Raw genomic sequence first — 19086 nt, 5'->3', positions numbered from 1 at the left:
CAGACTCATACAAAACAAAATTATTACTTACCAGAAGGAGTAGATTTGCTGCTTAAAATGTATTCTGGATTTACGTACAATAAACTCGCCTTCCAAGAAATGACAGCAATAAGCTTGGTATTGTGACCCTTTAGCCCTGAAGCTTTGTCCAATGATCCAAGGTTAGTAGCAATAGAAAAACATGCATTTCTGCGCTATAAATACAGAGTTGCTATAACTGACTCTGTAAAGATCTGAAATTATTAATTGCTGATAACACAACTAGAGTTTGAGATAATAATTATCTATTGATGTGTAAAATGGTTTGATATATTTCAGCCCTGAATAAGGGGGATTTAATTTGCAAAATAAGTATTGGTTGACATTTGCTCAGAACAGATTTCTTTTTTATTTACATATTAATTACATAGACATACTACTAAAGATTTTGTTCACTTTACATGTGGCTGATGTATTTGATTTGATCGATGCCTCCAACAACAGTTGATGATGAGAATATAATAAAAAGCACTGCAAGGGAAAGAGCGGTGCTCACAGAATGTATGGTAATTCTGGATCATATTTCCCCTACAAACCCTTAAAATACATCCAGAATCTATGTGACGGAATTTGATGGATGACCAGTCACATAAACTGTAATATATGTTCCAGAAATGTAAAAAGGCTTCTCCAAGCCTCCATTCAGTGCAGTGGAAAGTTTATGTGTAGGTAGAAGTTATCCCTCTGCCTTTCCGTTTTAGGTGATTTTCGTAAATCACTTTCTTAGGCACCTGAGACAATAATGCTGAATTTGTGGCTGGGTTTATTAATCCTTGAGCAGCATTCTCTGTAGCACGCAAAAATTGCTGTACATTCTCTGCAACTTGATCATGAATGTTGGACAGACAACATTAATCAGAGGCAGCATTTATCAAAAGGGATCGACTGTGTTGCAGTTTTTTTGATTGCTGTATGTGAATAATACACTTCTGTGTTAATGAAAACCAAGTCAGATCAACAGTGACTAGTATTGGGTCACCTGGAGGAGATGGAAACTTTACAAAGATAATGACAAACAATAGTCTGGATTTTAAGCTCTGATCTTATCCGATGTTCAATAAATGTAAACCAAAATTGGCCTCAACAAGAGATATCATTTGGCTGCGGAAAAGGCTGTCGATAGTGATAGTCATGGAATACTTCCTAGTGTATTGTTTCACGAAAAACTGCTAGATTGTAATTTAGATGTGTATACCCAGGAAAAAATGGCAGGAGGTGGTCAGCTACTGCATATTCAGGGCAGCGACAAGGATCATAATGGAGACAAAAAAGTTACTTACCTGTAAATACAGCCTTGAAATATTTCTCAGATCCACAAGGGGCCTTCCAAAGTGACAGGGCTCATTCCACACTTGTGACTCATACAAAGATCGTGTGCAGAAAAGCTCAGATGAAGCAGCCACATCCATCTCTTGCCTTTACTATCAAAGAAACACTCTGCTGAGGAACTTGTTTTATTTTGCTTGATTAATGTTCACTTGGCCACCAACTGCTAGGTTTTCTGACCCAAGCTTCAAGTCCGCATGTGTGTCTTAAAAAATGATCCACAAGTTAACAAGTCATATAAAAGTTAACAATACAAAAGGTTGCTCTATATTTTATCAGAAGCTGTTTTTTTTCCCTTTCAATAGAAGGCAGGACAGGTTTTGTAACAGCTTCTCTGAGCTACTAAAACCCTAACATGGAGCTTCTCGCTTGGCCCGCCAATGTTCTGAAGTTTGAGTAGCTGATGATAACGCATTGCTTAGTTGCATCACAATCGGGGCATTACTCATGCAACTGCCCCTTTTCAGTCTTTGTTTGGTTGTGCCCGCGCCCTTCAATTCTCCTCTGAACTTTTGAACATCAGGATGGCATTGTAGATCTTCAGAGCAGGGCCAAGTTTAATGCTGAGGATTTTCACCATGTCCATCTGTGTCAGCAGCAGCAACGCTTCCCCATCGATTTGCTGTTAATTCAAGAGAGAAAGGGAGCGTTATGAGGTGTCAGCAGATACGTGGAGGCTCTACATTTTGCTGCAGGGTTATGGAACACATCACCTCTGGTCCAGTCATGACCTTAGCCAAAACAATGATCAAATCTAATAAACAAGGGCTGTATAACTTGATGGTCTACTCAAAGGGAGAACGCTAGCACATGCACCCTCCCAGAGTAGGATATGACTGCACACACACATATACATGAACCCACACAGGTCAGCATGTCCACTGGGATTAGGACACCCTCAGTAAAGGACTCTTGCTAATTTTGGAAACCTGTCACACAATTGAAACTTTCAACACATAGCAGCAAGGCTGTCACACACAAACACACACACACACACACACACACACACACACACTGGTAGACTGCAAACATGCCTGATCTTGGACTGTGAGATTGGCAAACGCATTGAGGAGCTAGCATAGATACTCAGAGAATAGTGCGTGCAGATAGGAGGCCAACAGAGCTTTGTCTGTATAGAAAGACTGTCAATCTCAACTTACCTCATCTTTAAACACAGACGATTGCTCCTTGCACCCAGGTAAACGATGAACAAAAGATGCTACCTACAACACAGGCAAGAATGATATTTGTTAGATTAATGAGACTGGAAATTATGCTTTTTGAGCTTAAAAAGAACAAATTGGTAGCTCCAGAAGTATTTTTCAGGCACTATCCTGTACAGTAAGTCCCCAACAAATGAAATTGAGTAAGCCAGCAGAAGATCTGGTAGGTGTTGGCAGCGAAGAGAAGAAAGTCCCAAGGCTTACAGCCTGTCCTAAGAGAAGCTCATGCGAGATGAGAATGTGAAAAATTTAGCACACTTAACTGAGAAAGAGGCAAACACCTATGTGGATGCAGTACAAAACTCTAACCCCCTTGACCACTCCAAATATACCCCTTTTATAACCTCATTAAATTGACCTACCATTCTTAAGCCTTTTTAATGTATGTAAATGTAACAGACTAACTTGGTCTGAGATTTCTTGGGCAGTTTGAATGGGGTACTGCCCAGGTCTTTTGCCTTCAGCGTGCCACAAGCCAGGGTTGCCGCTGTCACAGCTGTTCTTTGCCCTCATACTAGAGCCCTCAGCGGCCTGGATAAGACAGGAAACCCTGGTCAGAGGTCTATACTGGCATGATAGCTGGGAATACAGAATATCGTTGTATGCAGACGATATCCTGCTATAGGTCACAGACCCCGTCAGTACACTCAGTAGACTTATGCTGGTGAATCTCCTGGGGGCCGAGAGCCCCGACTGCCTCAGGATTTAAGAGGCGCTAATATTCACAGAAGCGTTCCACTACTTGGGAATATATCACTAAAGACCCCCAGTTATTCTATAGAAAAACTCCCCTACCACCGTTACATAGGTTCAGGCGTGATGTGAATCACTGGAGGTCTCGGACCCTGCCTCTTTGGGGCAGAGAGGCACTCTATAAAATTATGTCCCTTCCTCGTTTTTTGTAAGTCCGGCAGAACACACCCTACCCTGTGCATGCTTCCTATTCCAAGGCTTTCAACTAAGAACTCAGGACACTGCTGTCGGATATGGCCCTGCTAGGATTACACTACATAAACTCACCAGGGAGGGGTTTGATGGGGGGGGGGGATAGCCTTGCCTGATGTCAAGAAATACAATTGAGTGGCACAGCTTACCACCATAAACAGTTGGGCTTACCTCCCTCTAGACGAACCTGCGTTTCACATGGACAGATTAATTATGTAACCATCTGGTTATCTCAGGTCCCTTTATGGGTCCCATAAACACTCATCCCTTTCTGGCCCTGTTGCTACCATGGTTACCATTTGGCATGCAGCTCTGAAAGCACTGGGACAGAGGGATAAAATTACACAAGCTACACCCCTATGGGACTCTGTGGAGCTCTCCAAAGTGGGTGCTCTGTGATCGGGCCTCCAACATGACTACCAGCTAGTTCCCGCTGAGGTCTATCATCCAGATGCGCGATGCACTCTTGGCAGTCTTGCCTAAGGGAACAGGGCTCCCCTAGTTATCACCCTGAGAAGACCTCTTATTAGATGAACACATACCTCAGAAAGCGACCTCCATTAAATATAAAAAGTTACTCAACAATACTCCTAACACTTTACAGCACTTGAGGGCGCAGGGGACCCAAGATCTTGGGGAGCTGGGGATGATGAATGGGCGTAGGCCCTGGCAGCCCCGCGGGAGTTGGCCATGTGGGCAGGGTTTTGATTGGTACAACCACAAATATTACATTGCTCTTACTATGCCCAAACGACACCATTTAAAATGGATAGAGTGATGACGGAGAGTTGTCAGTGTGGGTGTGGGCAACCAGGCATGTTCTATCACATCATGTGGGAGTGCCCTGTAATTCAAAGTTTCTGGGCAGAGGTAGTGGAGTGTATGGGTGAAGTGACCGGGAGTTTAACGACTGCCTCAGCAAACTGTTGATAATAGCTTGAGTGCAACAGACCTGAATTGAATGATGCAAATATGGAAGACAGTGAGACTAATGGTTGCCAAATGTAACATTGCGAGAACATGGGGAGCAGAGCAGCCACACCAATTTTGGGACTGGAAGTGTGACATGGACTGGTGTATGTTGGCTGAGGTCCCATATGTAATGTTTTCGCTTGTTTTGGGCTGTCGGGCCACAACCAGGTCCATCCAGGTCCTTAACGAATATTGATTGACATGGGGATAAGACGGGAGTTCTGAGGGAGATAAGAGAAGTCTCCTAATGTAAAGTCAGTGCACCAATATACAATGTACCAACTTTTTCTTATACTGTCAATAAACAAAGCATATGTTTGGAGGATGTACAAGGCACAGAGACTTCCTGACTATTACATTGAATCAGAGGAAAAAAGTTGATGAGGAGCAAGTTCATCATTCAATTACACTATAAAAGGGTGGAAGTAGTCGAACTGTCAATCTAAATAATTAAGGCTGTGTTTTACAGCAAAATTATTTTGTACTGTAATCAAAGCCAGAAGATGGGCAGAGAGGGCTCTTGCCTATGTTAGTTTCCCAGCTCCAAAGAATCTTCCCAGGTCATGTAACTAAAAAAGCCAGATACACAAAATGATGCCCTTTAACAATGTAGCCTTCACGTTCCTGCTTAGCAGCATAGCACCAGGGTTCGTAAGGTGGTAGAATTCTCGTCCACTCTGTCGGAACCAAGCCCTTCCGTCCTCTCACTAATCCGCTCCATGAGAGGCTTAAAGCCGGGAGGCAGTTTACTGAGCAGTATGCGCTACAGCCCCCACTCTCTCACAAGACCTGCTTGTCAGTCTCTATTCCATGTGTTGGAGCATGCCCTAACCATTGCACATTTTGTAGCCTTCTGTGCTTCCACAATCCCAGGAAATCTGCCCTTCTTCACTTCTGGTAATAGAACTCGGACTGTCAAAATAAAAACCAACCCCAGGGGTGGATCACAAAATGGATGGATACCCTTCTCAAAAATGAGGAATAACATTTGCACAAGCATTCACTATCTTCCCCAGTACTAGCTGACCAGTGTTCATACTTCGCTTGACAGCAATAAGTAAATATGTAGTTCTTTAATCGTGATATTTATTGAGCTCGGGTCAGGCAGTACAATAGGTGAACAAGTATACAATGGAAGGTTTTGCAACTGATTTGTCAACTCACCTAAGACTCTCCCCGTGAAACGATGTATGGAGCGGTGAGGCATTTTCAGAGCTTTTAACTGTGGCACTAATTAATCAAACTGAAATCCATTACTAGCCATTAAGCTCAACAGCTGGTCTTTACAAAATATTTTTTATCCTGTTAATTTCATTTGTGCCTCCTTTATTTGCTTCCATGTCAAAAGGCCCAGAGACAGAATGTAATTTGTTGAAATGACCTACTTATTAATTTATTTCAGTGGCTTATCTATCACCAATTTGCCACCTTTCAGCTACTTCTGAACATTATGCTGTAAAAGTGTCAGATACATGATGGCTACTTTTACACTAATTATGACGGTTAGTACACTGATGGCAGATGCTTACCTGTCACAGCCGTTCAGTCACATGTTCATCAGGTATTGTATTAATGTACTGATTAAAACATTGTTAGGAACTGGTGAGGACATTGGGTTGAAGTGATATATATATATATATATATATATATATCTGGCAACTTGTTCAAAAAATATGCACACGGCAGCCCGGCCGTGGAGAGGAGCACCATCACCAGCTGGGAAAGAAATACTGCTACCAGTTGGTGAGGCTGCAGGTTTTGAACTATCATGACTTTTGAGCACAGCTTGCTATATGCTAATTTAGCCTGCTTTGATGTCCCCTAACCTACTAAGGAAATACTGAAGCATTTAAAATACAAACGAAATTCTTTTTTTTTTTTTTTTAATTTTTGAAAACCTTTATTGTGCCTGAATAAAAGAACAAATACGGGCCTACAACCATCAGGCCGGCCACGATACATCGTCAGCACAAGTGCGAGCAATACAGTCCCCCAGCAGCTGTAATTAAGATTAGCAAGCAATGAACGTTACATTGGAAAAAGTCGCGCCGCCGGGGGAGAGGAGAAGTGAAGGTTAATTTTTTAAGATTTTATGCGTTTTCATCAAAAAGAAGGCAGTGAAGAAAAAATAATAAGAGGATTCGAGTCCGCACAATGTCTTCACACTATGGGTAGGCGACGTTATATCTGAAAACATCAACGGAGGTTAACATCAAATGCAGTGTGGCGGTGCAAAACAGAGGCAAGCAATCTACTATCATTCATGCACCCCAAACATCGTCGTCCCATCCCTACCAACCCCAACCCAGACCCGGAATCGAACCAAAGTAGAAAGCGCAGAGAATAGAAAAAGAAGGCCCATAGAACTAAGAGTATAGCAAGTTACCCCACCCACCCTGCAACATTGTGGAGGCTACGGCCTGCCCCCCCACCCCCCCACAGAGTGCCTGTCGCCCCGTAAAACCCGAAATATAGACAAGGAAGAAGAAGGAAGAGAATGAGAAAAGAAAAAGAACATTAATACCTATAATATAGGGAGTGAGAGAGAATGAATCAATCTACACTCCCAAAAAGAAGAAGGCGGGGAGGAGCCCACTTGATACCAAATCACCCGGAGATCCCGGCCCTCCTGAGACCCACAGCATAAACATCGGCCATTACTGAAGCGTCAGTACAGAATCAAGTGATCTTACAATGCAATTGTAGAGAAACATCGTGCGATGTGTGCCCATTAAACACGTTAGCCAGGTCCAACCCCATCCCCTTCAGCCAGCAAAATCAGTCAGCAGCGAGAGAGCAGCTTAGCCCTGACCCGATCGTGGATTTAACCTCACGCAGACTTCCCCAGGAGAGCCCCTCCCCCCGTGCACATCAGGATAACATGGCTGCCTGAAAGAAGAAGACGAAGCAGTATCCCAAAATGGCCACCGGCCATCGGTATAAGGTCCTTTGTCCTCCATACTTATGTCCGTAAGGGCATCTGAAGAGTAGAAATTCCACGGGGAGAAGAGTGAAGGCCACCAGTTAAAAGTCGACACGTAGGATAAAAGTTGCTCAGCTGGGTCCCCAATTAAACTCGGTGGTGCAGGCAGCAAGAAGTCAAGCCCGGAGGAAAGGGGAAACAATGTAGCAGTCACGGGACTGGAGGGCTGCCAGTCGTCGGCTCCGGCAGAGGCATCCGCAAGTTTAGTATCAGCACAGGCACAGGGAAACATTGTAGCACCATGGATTGGCAAAGGCAGACTCACACTTAGCTGGGGGCAGACGCTGCGTTCGCGAGTCCCGGTAGACATCATGGCGTCCAGTTGAGCACCCAGTGCTTGGAAGCCATCAAACATCTCCGAACGGAGATCACGGAGGGCGGCCAGGATAGACCCATAGGATAGTGCAGGTTGCAGTTCCCTTGAGGCAGGTTCCAGCGCCGGTGCTCGCAAGTCGGTGTACCGCACCGGCAGGGCACGGCTGTCCACGGGCAGGAATGTGGAAGCTCTCTCCAGCAGCGGAAGAACAAAGGGAGCCATGGCGCCGGTCACACGATAGTGGATCTGGGGAGGGCGCAGCATAGGCGAGTATCTCCTAGAGACCTCGAGACCACCAGCGTCGAAGGCAAATCAAGCACACCTCCCACAAGCCGTCTCGCACCAGGCTGGGCAGCGGATAAAAGGTCAATAGTCTGCGCTGAGCTAGGTCGCCAGGCACCATGCGCCGCTCACCTTCCCCTCGGAGCACAAAAAACACCGTCCATGGGCTTCTCAACTCGGCCGTCTCGGTACAGGCGTAGTCTGCAATGGACGTCAGCTTCAGTGCGGTGGCGATTGCTTCACATGGAAAGGTGCCGCCACTGAGTCATCTGCGCTATCCAGCTGAGCGGACCATATCCGAGCCTCCAGGAGCCGACGATGAGCGGCAGTGTAGGCGAGGGTCCGGGGCGGGAAACCGTACTTCGAGTTTCCCCAGCACCCGAGCACGCTAGAAGGTCGAAAAAGGATCGATGCGCTCAGCTCGTCCTCACATGCATTCCGCCGCCGGACTCAACTAGGAAGGATATCAGGATTTCGTTGCGGAGCTCAAGGGCCGGCGGAGCCGGGCGACTACACGTCCGCTCCGGTCGCCATCTTGGCTCCTCCCCCTACAAACGAAATTCTAACATTTAATGCTCGCAGCAATGGAAATACATGTTCCATCATGCACCAAATCTAGTGTACTGAACCCACGCCCAATGAAGGCAGGTGAATAAAACCGGAAATGAAAAGCGAGTTTTAAATGTCATGTTTGTTGCAGCCCAGGAAGAAGAGGCTTTGACCTTGAAACGCGTTGGCAATGGTAATATTAATTTGGAACTGAAAAGCAGTCTGCATTGTGAAGCCAGGTGGCAGAAGGCTGTTGTGTGACCTCTCGTAGCTCTGGCAACTTGTTCAAAATATATATGTATGTATGTATGTATATATATACATACATACATACACACATATATATATATATATATATATATATATATATATATATATATATATATATGACAAATGCCATATATAGTATATATGCCGATGTGCAGTGTAATATGCTATTGCCACTGGGTATTGCGGGAGGGGCCATGTCTCTTGTGAATCTTGCCCTCCTCCATCTCAGCTATGGTAATAAATAGCATATTCTAGTCTGCAAATCAGCATATATGGCTCATGACCGCATTTCTTTCAAGAGCATTTGTTTTAACAAATGTATAGGATGCAAGGGTTTTAATGTGTGCTGTAAGGTAAAATCACACTCATGAGATATTATGAGTTATTGTTATCCTATGCAAACTAATTGTTACATGCAGACTCCAAGGCAGTAAAAAACGTTTCTCATGTCACTTTTGCTGTACTTTACTAATAAACTGGCGTTTGACCTTTGCATTGTAGTATTAAATGTGTGAGTGCATGTTAATTAGTACAGTTGCTCAAAATAACACGTTATTTGGCCACATTTATGTTCACTGCCACAGCATAAATATATGCACGTGGCACATTTTCTGGTCACTCACCTCTTCAACGGTCCACTTGGCCACATTCTTGGCAGTGAAGCCCGAAACCTCGGGCAACAGCTTGCAATGCTGTTCCCAGCAGAGGTGGAGACGATGCATGGGGTTCGAAGAAAGGGAAGAAATGAAAACCGACTGGTGCAGACCCTGCTGTAAAGTGAATTCTGTGTCTGGATGTAATGAATCAGGAACGTACGGGCAGGGAGAGACCAGGGAAAAAGAGAAAAAGGAGAGGAAACATTATTTTACCACGGTCTTCTATACATTTATTTTTTAAGAATAACAGTAAACCCAGACTAAATGAAGCTTGGAGGAAGTATTTCAAGACCAGAGGAGCAAACCACAAAGTTCTAAAATAATAACCCAGCCAGGCTGTAACATTAAATTACAATGATCAGGAAAAGGATGTAGGAGGCGGGAGTTCTACCAAGGGTCTTGGTTTGCAGGAAATGGAAGTCAATGTTCCAGCTGTCGGCTGCATTCTGTCTGCCGCATTCTGTCTGCCACGAGCGCTTCTGCATACTGGTGGTGAGACGCGGTGTCTACGCTAGAGAATCAAGAAGCCCTCGCTTTCATTATGTGCCAGACACACAATATGATGAGCCAGTAGATAATGCAAGAACCACTACAGGAGACATTAGGGGTTGGGCCTCGTGTTAGTACAGTGCATCTCTAGAGTGGGACAGATGCAGAGTGTTCTGAATGCTTACTGCCTTCTGCTCTGATATAAATTGCCTGAAAGCTCTCCCTGGAACCCAGGCAAAGCAGCATTTCCAGCCAATGATTGAATGAGGCCGCATGGTAATAACAAAAATTGACTGTCCTGCATGCCTTTTAATTATTTCAGGTACTTAAACTTGCAATGCAAATGTGTGGTTGCTCTAGTCACAAATAGTGTGCAGGCTGCATACAAGCTACAGAGTCTGATGTACTCTTTAACTACTTATAGCTTTATGTGCTGGTTAATGGCATCAGCTCTGCAGTGGCCAGGCTGGTAACCAGACTAAATTCAGAAATCCTTGCAATAGTTACTTCGCAACAAGAAGTGGCACCATCTGTCAGGTTCGCGACTCCATCCGCCTCTGGATATGAAGTCATGAAGCCTCTTGGATTAATGACACATAGTCACATATAGGTACCACCCCGTGCTGACGTCACTATTACTGGTTGTTTCCACGCCATCTAACGAGCAGCATGACTGACTGATTGTGCACATTAAAGTTAAACCTTATGAACTACTGAAAGACCACTCCACAGAATAGGGAAGAGATTGGGGGAGAGTAGAGAGTAATCTGCAGTTAAAGTATACAACAGAACGAGTGTAACCAAAATATAATTAACGTATTCTTCTAATTAAAACGTCTGACTGTAGATTCCCCAGCTTGAGAGTTGATGGCAGAGCAATTCTCCCATCAAGGAAAAGAGTCTGAGGAGTGGACTTTACATGAGGAAAATTACATTCACTGCTGACCAGAGAATCAAGGCGATAATGCTAATGAACATATGGATAGATTCTACTGATGTGGGTGTATGAGTCTCAGGCGCTATTCATGGAATACACTTTTAAGTTCTCTTAGAAATAAATAAGTGTGGTGCTCTTGAAAGAGGGAGAAATCACCCAACCCCCACGTTTATCAATCAAAAATAATTGAAACAATTTTTTTACCAGATTCAAGGCACACAACAATGCATTCAAAGCTATATTAGACAATTATTTCATTGCAAAGAAAGATGCTGGGGTTCTTGTTTCTCCTATGATGTGCTCTTTAATTCTTTTTAGCCATAAGCCAACGCATTTTGCAGCAGCGGGGAATCACCCCTTGCAACTTCCTCAGGGCTGTTATGTTCCTATGATCTCTCAAGGGATCCTCCTAAAATCCGAGTACACTTTTGCGCCAAACGTAAAAAAGTTCTGAATCCACAATTGGGATATCCTATATATTGACAATCTTCAAAGAGTGTCCCAATAAAGCCACTCTGGCAATATTACGAGGGTACAGAAAACAACTATTTCGTTTCCTTTCTGCAGGGTTCACAAATTACTCCTGTGGTATTCTCCTGGATACATAAGGACGGATGCCCAATTAGCCCCCTGGCAAATGTCCAAAGCAGTAAGTAGGCTGTAGTCATGGTTTTGGCCTGGTGGATTTAGCCCTACGGGCCTTAGGACAGTCTTTTTTACCAAGGCATACATAGTCTGACGCAAGCGCCAATTCATCTCAACAAGGTCTGTTTATGAGCTGGCTATCCTTTATCCACACCTGCAAAACCAACAAAAAGCTGATCATTGACCCAGTACTCCTTAGTCCTATCATTATAAATGCAAAGGGTGTGCCATAGATCCCACCGGTGTAGCCTCGCCTCATGGGTAGAGGGATGTGGTGGGAGAAGAATTAAATAAGAAAGAATGCACAAGCGTATGTACCAGCTTATCAGGGAGGAAGGAAGTGTATGGAGGCTGGAATGACAATGCCTGTGCCTCACTGAGGCGACATGCAGAAGTGGAATAGTGGTACTTTATACATTTTTAGATGTTTAGCAATACCAATCACACAATTCTATAAATTGCAGAGGTTTCAGAAATATAGAACATAGGCCAACTAATGTACTCATTAGACCACCAAGAATTGCAAGTTTATATCACTTAGGCACACCATGCATCGTATAAAAACAAGATACAAATTGGAAAACCAGAAAATAGTTTTGGAAAAATATATATATACTTTGTATATTTATTCAGATAGAAAACATTTTATCACAGTGATAACAAATCATTAAAAAACATACATGTAGTATGTTAAACATTTCATAAAAAGTATTTAAAATCACATGAAGTAAACATTAGTTAAAAGTTCAAAAGAACATGGGTCGACGCGGCGTTTCGGTTACAGGCAAACAATAGACAACCTTCTTCAGGACCAAGTTCTAAAAGGAAACAGAAAATTACTTTTTTTTGCAATTCCAATTCATCAGACAAAGCATTTTTCTAAAACAACACTATAGGTTGGCTACATTGTTTAGTGGTTGGCTCTATTTACAAAATGGGTGGCGGTTGACATTATTGGTATTGCTAAAGTACATCACATCTTGTTAATAGTACCATTTCATGGGTCCCAGTTTATATTTATGGGGAAGATTTCACTAATGTGGATTATTCAAATCTTAACTTTCAATTTACCTGTATTGTGTTAATAGCTTCCAGATAAATCCTGGAAAGCCGTGAGCCGGTTCTAAAAATCCGGTCAGGAACTGATTATAAGTTCTCGCTGTTTAAACATGCGCTTCAATGGTATCTAAAAATGATAATAAAGTTTTGGATCAATGATTTGTGTGCTCTATTCTTGCTTAGCAGTGATACATTAATATAGCACGTCACTACCTTGAGATTGTTTAAGAATGGATCTCGCTCTGGTAGTAGGAGCCACCGATATCAGAATTCAGATATGCTGTAAATAAATACACCTATTACCATATTGTAGTCAAAGGAGTGATTATCAAGTGTCACATCGGTTTTTAGTTAGTTGTACTCACCCAGATTTAAATGACTGGCAGCTATATATTTTCACGAGCTTTTCAATAGGCTTGTGTATCAGTATTATTGTTCATATCATGGTGGGGGTTATACTGCCACTGTTTAATTCAGAAAAATATAAAACATTTTGTTAAAATCCCAGTATGTTTTATAACATGATTAAGATTGATAGTAAACGACCTGTTAGTTTTGTCTTTAATATAAATATAAATTTTTATGCAAGTATTATAGCTGATTTATTACCCCGATGTTTTGTTTACTCATATATCTATATCTTTATGTGGGGACATATTTTACTCGAAGGCACCAGCGTCAGTATCAGCGTAAATATCATGCCCAAACGGTTAAACAACACTTTAGACCTCTAATTAAGTCTATGTAGCGTGTGAATTGTATTTAGTATTCAAGCACCATGGAGGTCGCTACAGTGCTTCTAGTGCATTTGTGGTTATTTTATCGCTAGGCATTTAAAGACCTCTCTGGTCCAATTTCGGTGCACCTTTGCCGAAAACGCAAATAAATCGAGCGCAACAACATGGCGAGCTAGGCATTTAAAGACCTCTCTGGTCTAATTCACTGCACCTTTGCCGAAAACGCAAACAAATCGAACGCAACAGCATCCGACATGGCGAGCGGATTCAATAAAGCGTGCGGCCGGGTATACCGGTAACAGAGTTGAGCACGCTCTCCTACCTCAGGCTTAAAATTCGGCCTCCCTGCTCCTACTCCGTCGGCGTATTCCCGGGTCTCATCAAAATGAAAGTATCAAGAGACCGGGGTATTCGCTCTATTTGTAGTACGAGGCCGCTGATTGGGCGGTTAACCTCACGCTTCCTGATTGGTTAATGCGATACCACGTGATCTTACATGTTTGTCAACACTCACAAAAGTGAGTGGATTACCGCGGTATACTCGTTTTAGTGAAGGTGATTAACCTGATACTATTTGTTATCATCATACCAATAGATTTTTCTTCATTCATGCAAGCATCATAGGGCAGGTGACATTGTTTTTGATCAATAATAACAAGGGGCTCTTTTTGCCCGTTTTTTTCATCATTGCATTTCGTTGCATAAACAATACCGGGGGTTTAACAATCATTAATATCCATCATGAATGAAGAAAAATCTATTGGTATGATGATAACAAATAGTATCAGGTTAATCACCTTCACTAAAACGAGTATACCGCGGTAATCCACTCACTTTTGTGAGTGTTGACAAACATGTAAGATCACGTGGTATCGCATTAACCAATCAGGAAGCGTGAGGTTAACCGCCCAATCAGCGGCCTCATACTACAAATAGAGCGAATACCCCGGTCTCTTGATACTTTCATTTTGATGAGACCCGGGAATACGCCGACGGAGTAGGAGCAGGGAGGCCGAATTTTAAGCCTGAGGTAAGGAGAGCGTGCTCAACTCTGTTACCGGTATACCTGGCCGCACGCTTTATTGAATCCGCTCGCCATGTCGGATGCTGTTGCGTTCGATTTGTTTGCGTTTTCGGCAAAGGTGCAGTGAATTAGACCAGAGAGGTCTTTAAATGCCTAGCTCGCCATGTTGTTGCGCTCGATTTATTTGCGTTTTCGGCAAAGGTGCACCGAAATTGGACCAGAGAGGTCTTTAAATGCCTAGCGATAAAATAACCACAAATGCACTAGAAGCACTGTAGCGACCTCCATGGTGCTTGAATACTAAATACAATTCACACGCTACATAGAGCATAGGCTTAAGGCTTATTACCGGGACATTCGCCTGGAAAAAAAAGCATATCTAGCCAGGAGAATAGAAGCTGCTTCTAACTCCTGCAAGGAGATTTTCTCCATTGTGAGAGAATTCACTTCCCCATGGTCTAACACCTCGGACGAAAAGCCATTAGGTACCTGGGCTACGGACCTTGCTGATTTCTTTACGAGCAAGATCCAACGCATTCAGGAGTCATTCCTGGCACCAGTGTCCACGGTCCAGACTGAACCTGACATCACCATATCGCCGCAGGCCTGGCCAGGTGTGACGCTGAGTGTGTTTCCACCGATTTCTGCTCCTGACTCCTTAGCTCTAATGGGCAATTTAAAATCGGGCTCACCCCTTGACCCATGCCCTGCTAAATTTCTAGCGAAAGTTGCGGAGGTGATTAACCCACTGGCCAACCCGCTGTTAAATCTTTCGCTGAGGCATGGAGTGGTCCCACAAGCTTGGAAACAGGCGATGGTGATTCCCTTGCTCAAAAAGCCAGGCCTAGATCCGAAGGCCCCAGTTAATTATAGGCCCATCTCTCTGTTGCCGGCTCTCACGAAGATTTTGGAAAAACACGTTCAAGGTGTGCTTTCCAATTTTCTTGAAACCAACGAGATCCTGCATGCCACCCAATCGGGCTTTCGTCCCCATCTTAGCACAGAGACTGCGCTCCTTGAGGTCTCAGAAACCATTAAAGGGGTTCTGGACTCTGGGGGCAAAGTCATGCTGGTGATGTTAGATTTGTCGGCGGCGTTCGACACCGTTCCCCATGATGGTCTTCTCGCCAGACTCTCTGAGATAGGCCTACGGGGGACGGTGTTCGACTGGTTTTCTTCCTTTCTAGCCGGCCGCCGGCAAACGATCTGGGCTCCGCCGGATTCCGCCGTGATGCCGCCTCTGGGAGTCGGGGTCCCACAGGGCTCTATCTTGAGCCCGACCCTCTTCAACATCATTATGACCCCGTTGGCGGCGTTGGTGGAGTCGCATGGCGCCCAGATCGTATCCTACGCGGATGACACCCAGCTCCTCTTCTCTTGTAAGAGAGGAGGTGACTTTGATGGGGAGAGTATTCGGGATTGCCTTGGGGCTGTTTTTCAATGGTTCCATCTGAACAGCCTCAAGTGCAATTCCGATAAGTCCGAGGTACTTTTCTTTGGGTGTGACACAGAGCCAGACTGGCAGGCCTGGTGGCCAATGAATATGTTCCCTCCGTCTTGTTCCTCCCAGGTTGCCAAGAATCTGGGGGTCAAGATGGATAATAGGCTAACCTTGAAATCCCAGATCCTGGGGGTGTCGGGCACTTGCTTCGGCATCCTTAGGATGCTGCGGAGGTTTCTTCCCCTGCTTTCCGAGGAACACAGGACATTGACAGTCCAGGCTCTGATTGGGTCCAGGTTGGATTATTCCAACATTCTTTACCTGGGCCTCCCAGAGTACTTGCTGCAGCGGCTTCAAGTGGTGCAGAATGCCGCTGCAAGGGCAATTTATGGTCTTAATAGGCGTTCCAGTGCCTCGGGCCTGTTGAAAACTTTGCACTGGCTTCCCATCCGCAAGCGGATCGCCTTTAAGGCTCTGACTCTGGCCTATAAAGCTCTTCACAAGGGGGGAGCTAAGTACCTCCAAAAGAGACTGGTCTTTTACCAACCGACCAGGTCTCTGAGGTCGGAATCCCTGTACTTGGCAGTTGTTCCACGTGTAAAGAAAGCGCGCCTCGGAGGCCGCTCTTTTGGATTGCTGGCACCACAGCTGTGGAACTCTTTGCCGCTTGCTCTGCGGGGAGCCACTAGCCTGCTGGCTTTTAGAAAAGGCCTTAAAACTTGGCTGTTTACTCAGTAGCCTGTTTACTGTGAGTTTTTGTCTGTCACTCCGTTTATTCTTTTATCTGGTGTTATGTTATTCTGTCGCAGTTTTTCCTTTCTCCAATAAAGCGCCGGGACACTCTTTTTGAGTAGCCGAGCGCTATATAAAAGAATAAATAACATAACATAACATAGACTTTCTTCGAGTGGGGAAGCCGCGATAGGAACATTGGGACGCACCGATACGAACTGTTTTGTTTAGTTTGCCGATTTTATGGCTCAGTTCTAGGAAAAATGAAAAATGAGGCGTCATTTATGGACTTTCCCTTTCTTGACCTAAGAAATTGTGATTATCTTCTCCATGTCCTAGCACACCGGGGACACAAGGGACGCAATGACATGCCCTTTTTGTGATGGCCCACACACCCACGATTTACCGTTCATTTGCAGCCGGCCCGCAGGGTTGTAGGCTTTGCTATGTGTACTGTACCTTTGAACATTAATAAACGTCTTCAAAAAAAAAAAAAAAAAAAAAAAAAATAACATAACATAGACTTAATTAGAGGTCTAAAGTGTTGTTTAACCGTTTGGGCATGATATTTACGCTGATATGGACGCTGGTGCCTTCGAGTAGAATATGTCCCCACATAAAGATATAGATATATGAGTAAACAAAACATCGGGGTAATAAATCAGCTATAATACTTGCATAAAAATTTATATTTATATTAAAGACAAAACTAACAGGTCGTTTACTATCAATCTTAATCATGTTATAAAACATACTGGGATTTTAACAAAATGTTTTATATTTTTCTGAATTAAGCAGTGGCAGTATAACCCCCACCATGATATGAACAATAATACTGATACACAAGCCTATTGAAAAGCTCGTGAAAATATATAGCTGCCAGTCATTTAAATCTGGGTGAGTACAACTAACTAAAAACCGATGTGACACTTGATAATCACTCCTTTGACTACAATATGGTAATAGGTGTATTTATTTACAGCATATCTGAATTCTGATATCGGTGGCTCCTACTACCAGAGCGAGATCCATTCTTAAACAATCTCAAGGTAGTGACGTGCTATATTAATGTATCACTGCTAAGCAAGAATAGAGCACACAAATCATTGATCCAAAACTTTATTATCATTTTTAGATACCATTGAAGCGCATGTTTAAACAGCGAGAACTTATAATCAGTTCCTGACCGGATTTTTAGAACCGGCTCACGGCTTTCCAGGATTTATCTGGAAGCTATTAACACAATACAGGTAAATTGAAAGTTAAGATTTGAATAATCCACATTAGTGAAATCTTCCCCATAAATATAAACTGGGACCCATGAAATGGTACTATTAACAAGATGTGATGTACTTTAGCAATACCAATAATGTCAACCGCCACCCATTTTGTAAATAGAGCCAACCACTAAACAATGTAGCCAACCTATAGTGTTGTTTTGGAAAAATGCTTTGTCTGATAAATTGGAACTGCAAAAAAAAGTAATTTTCTGTTTCCTTTTAGAACTTGGTCCTGAAGAAGGTTGTCTATTGTTTGCCTGTAACCGAAACGCCGCGTCGACCCATGTTCTTTTGAACTTTTAACTAATGTTTACTTCATGTGATTTTAAATACTTTTTATGAAATGTTTAACATACTACATGTATGTTTTTTAATGATTTGTTATCACTGTGATAAAATGTTTTCTATCTGAATAAATATACAAAGTATATATATATTTTTCCAAAACTATTTTCTGGTTTTCCAATTTGTATCTTGTTTTTATACGATGCATGGTGTGCCTAAGTGATATAAACTTGCAATTCTTGGTGGTCTAATGAGTACATTAGTTGGCCTATGTTCTATATTTCTGAAACCTCTGCAATTTATAGAATTGTGTGATTGGTATTGCTAAACATCTAAAAATTTATAAAGTACCACTATTCCACTCCTTACCAACTTAGTGGTTAATCTGTGGGACAATTTTGGTTTTCAATATATCTCCCCTGTCCCTAAGTTGACAGATAAGGGGGCCTCCTTTTTACTTTCTTTGACATGCAGAAGTGCCTGCACAATGATGTGTGGACTTCATAGTGAGAAGCCTCAAGGTACAACTTTGTAGAATCCGAACAGAACTTTTATCAGGAAAGTGAGGACTACTTTCAGGTTCCACCACAGCATAATGAAGGGATGGGTGAACCACATATGAAAGCCCTTTCATACAGTGTGAGAAGTTGGCCCGATATGCAACGTTAGCTATTCTAGCGACCGCTATGTATCGTACCAACGACCCTTATGGTGTTTGGTTGTAAGTCAACCTATAGACCAGCTATCCTAGTAGCGTGGATACGAGCAGTCTAAGGCTAAAGACTCGAGAGGGCGCGTTAAGCCAGCTGTTCACCACACATGTACCCCTTGAACACCAAGTGAAAGGACACCACACAAGTGTTATGAAAATAAACAGGATATTTATTAAGAATCAC

The 19086-nt window shown here is 43.3% G+C and overlaps 1 protein-coding gene across 4 annotated transcripts in view; it reads right to left on the bottom strand.

Annotated features, from left to right (window-relative positions):
* Positions 1 to 372: 372 nt before the first annotated feature.
* L3MBTL3 (L3MBTL histone methyl-lysine binding protein 3) overlaps positions 373 to 19086 on the bottom strand; it is a 713216-nt gene continuing 694502 nt past the window's right edge. For all 4 annotated transcript variants that reach the window (XM_086957521.1, XM_086957523.1, XM_086957520.1 and 1 more), the window contains exons 20-22: positions 9529 to 9695; positions 2526 to 2588; positions 373 to 1987 (exon numbers count right to left, since the gene is read on the bottom strand). In XM_086957521.1, coding sequence (XP_086813647.1) covers positions 1859 to 1987; positions 2526 to 2588; positions 9529 to 9695 — 359 coding nt within the window. In that variant the 3' untranslated portion in view covers positions 373 to 1858. The remainder of the gene's footprint in view (positions 1988 to 2525; positions 2589 to 9528; positions 9696 to 19086) is intronic.

The sequence above is a fragment of the Lissotriton vulgaris genome, chromosome 2_1, assembly GCF_964263255.1.
Source record: "Lissotriton vulgaris chromosome 2_1, aLisVul1.2, whole genome shotgun sequence".
NCBI classification, from domain to species: Eukaryota; Metazoa; Chordata; class Amphibia; order Caudata; family Salamandridae; genus Lissotriton; species Lissotriton vulgaris.
This window is presented reverse-complemented; position numbering and strand designations above follow the sequence as displayed.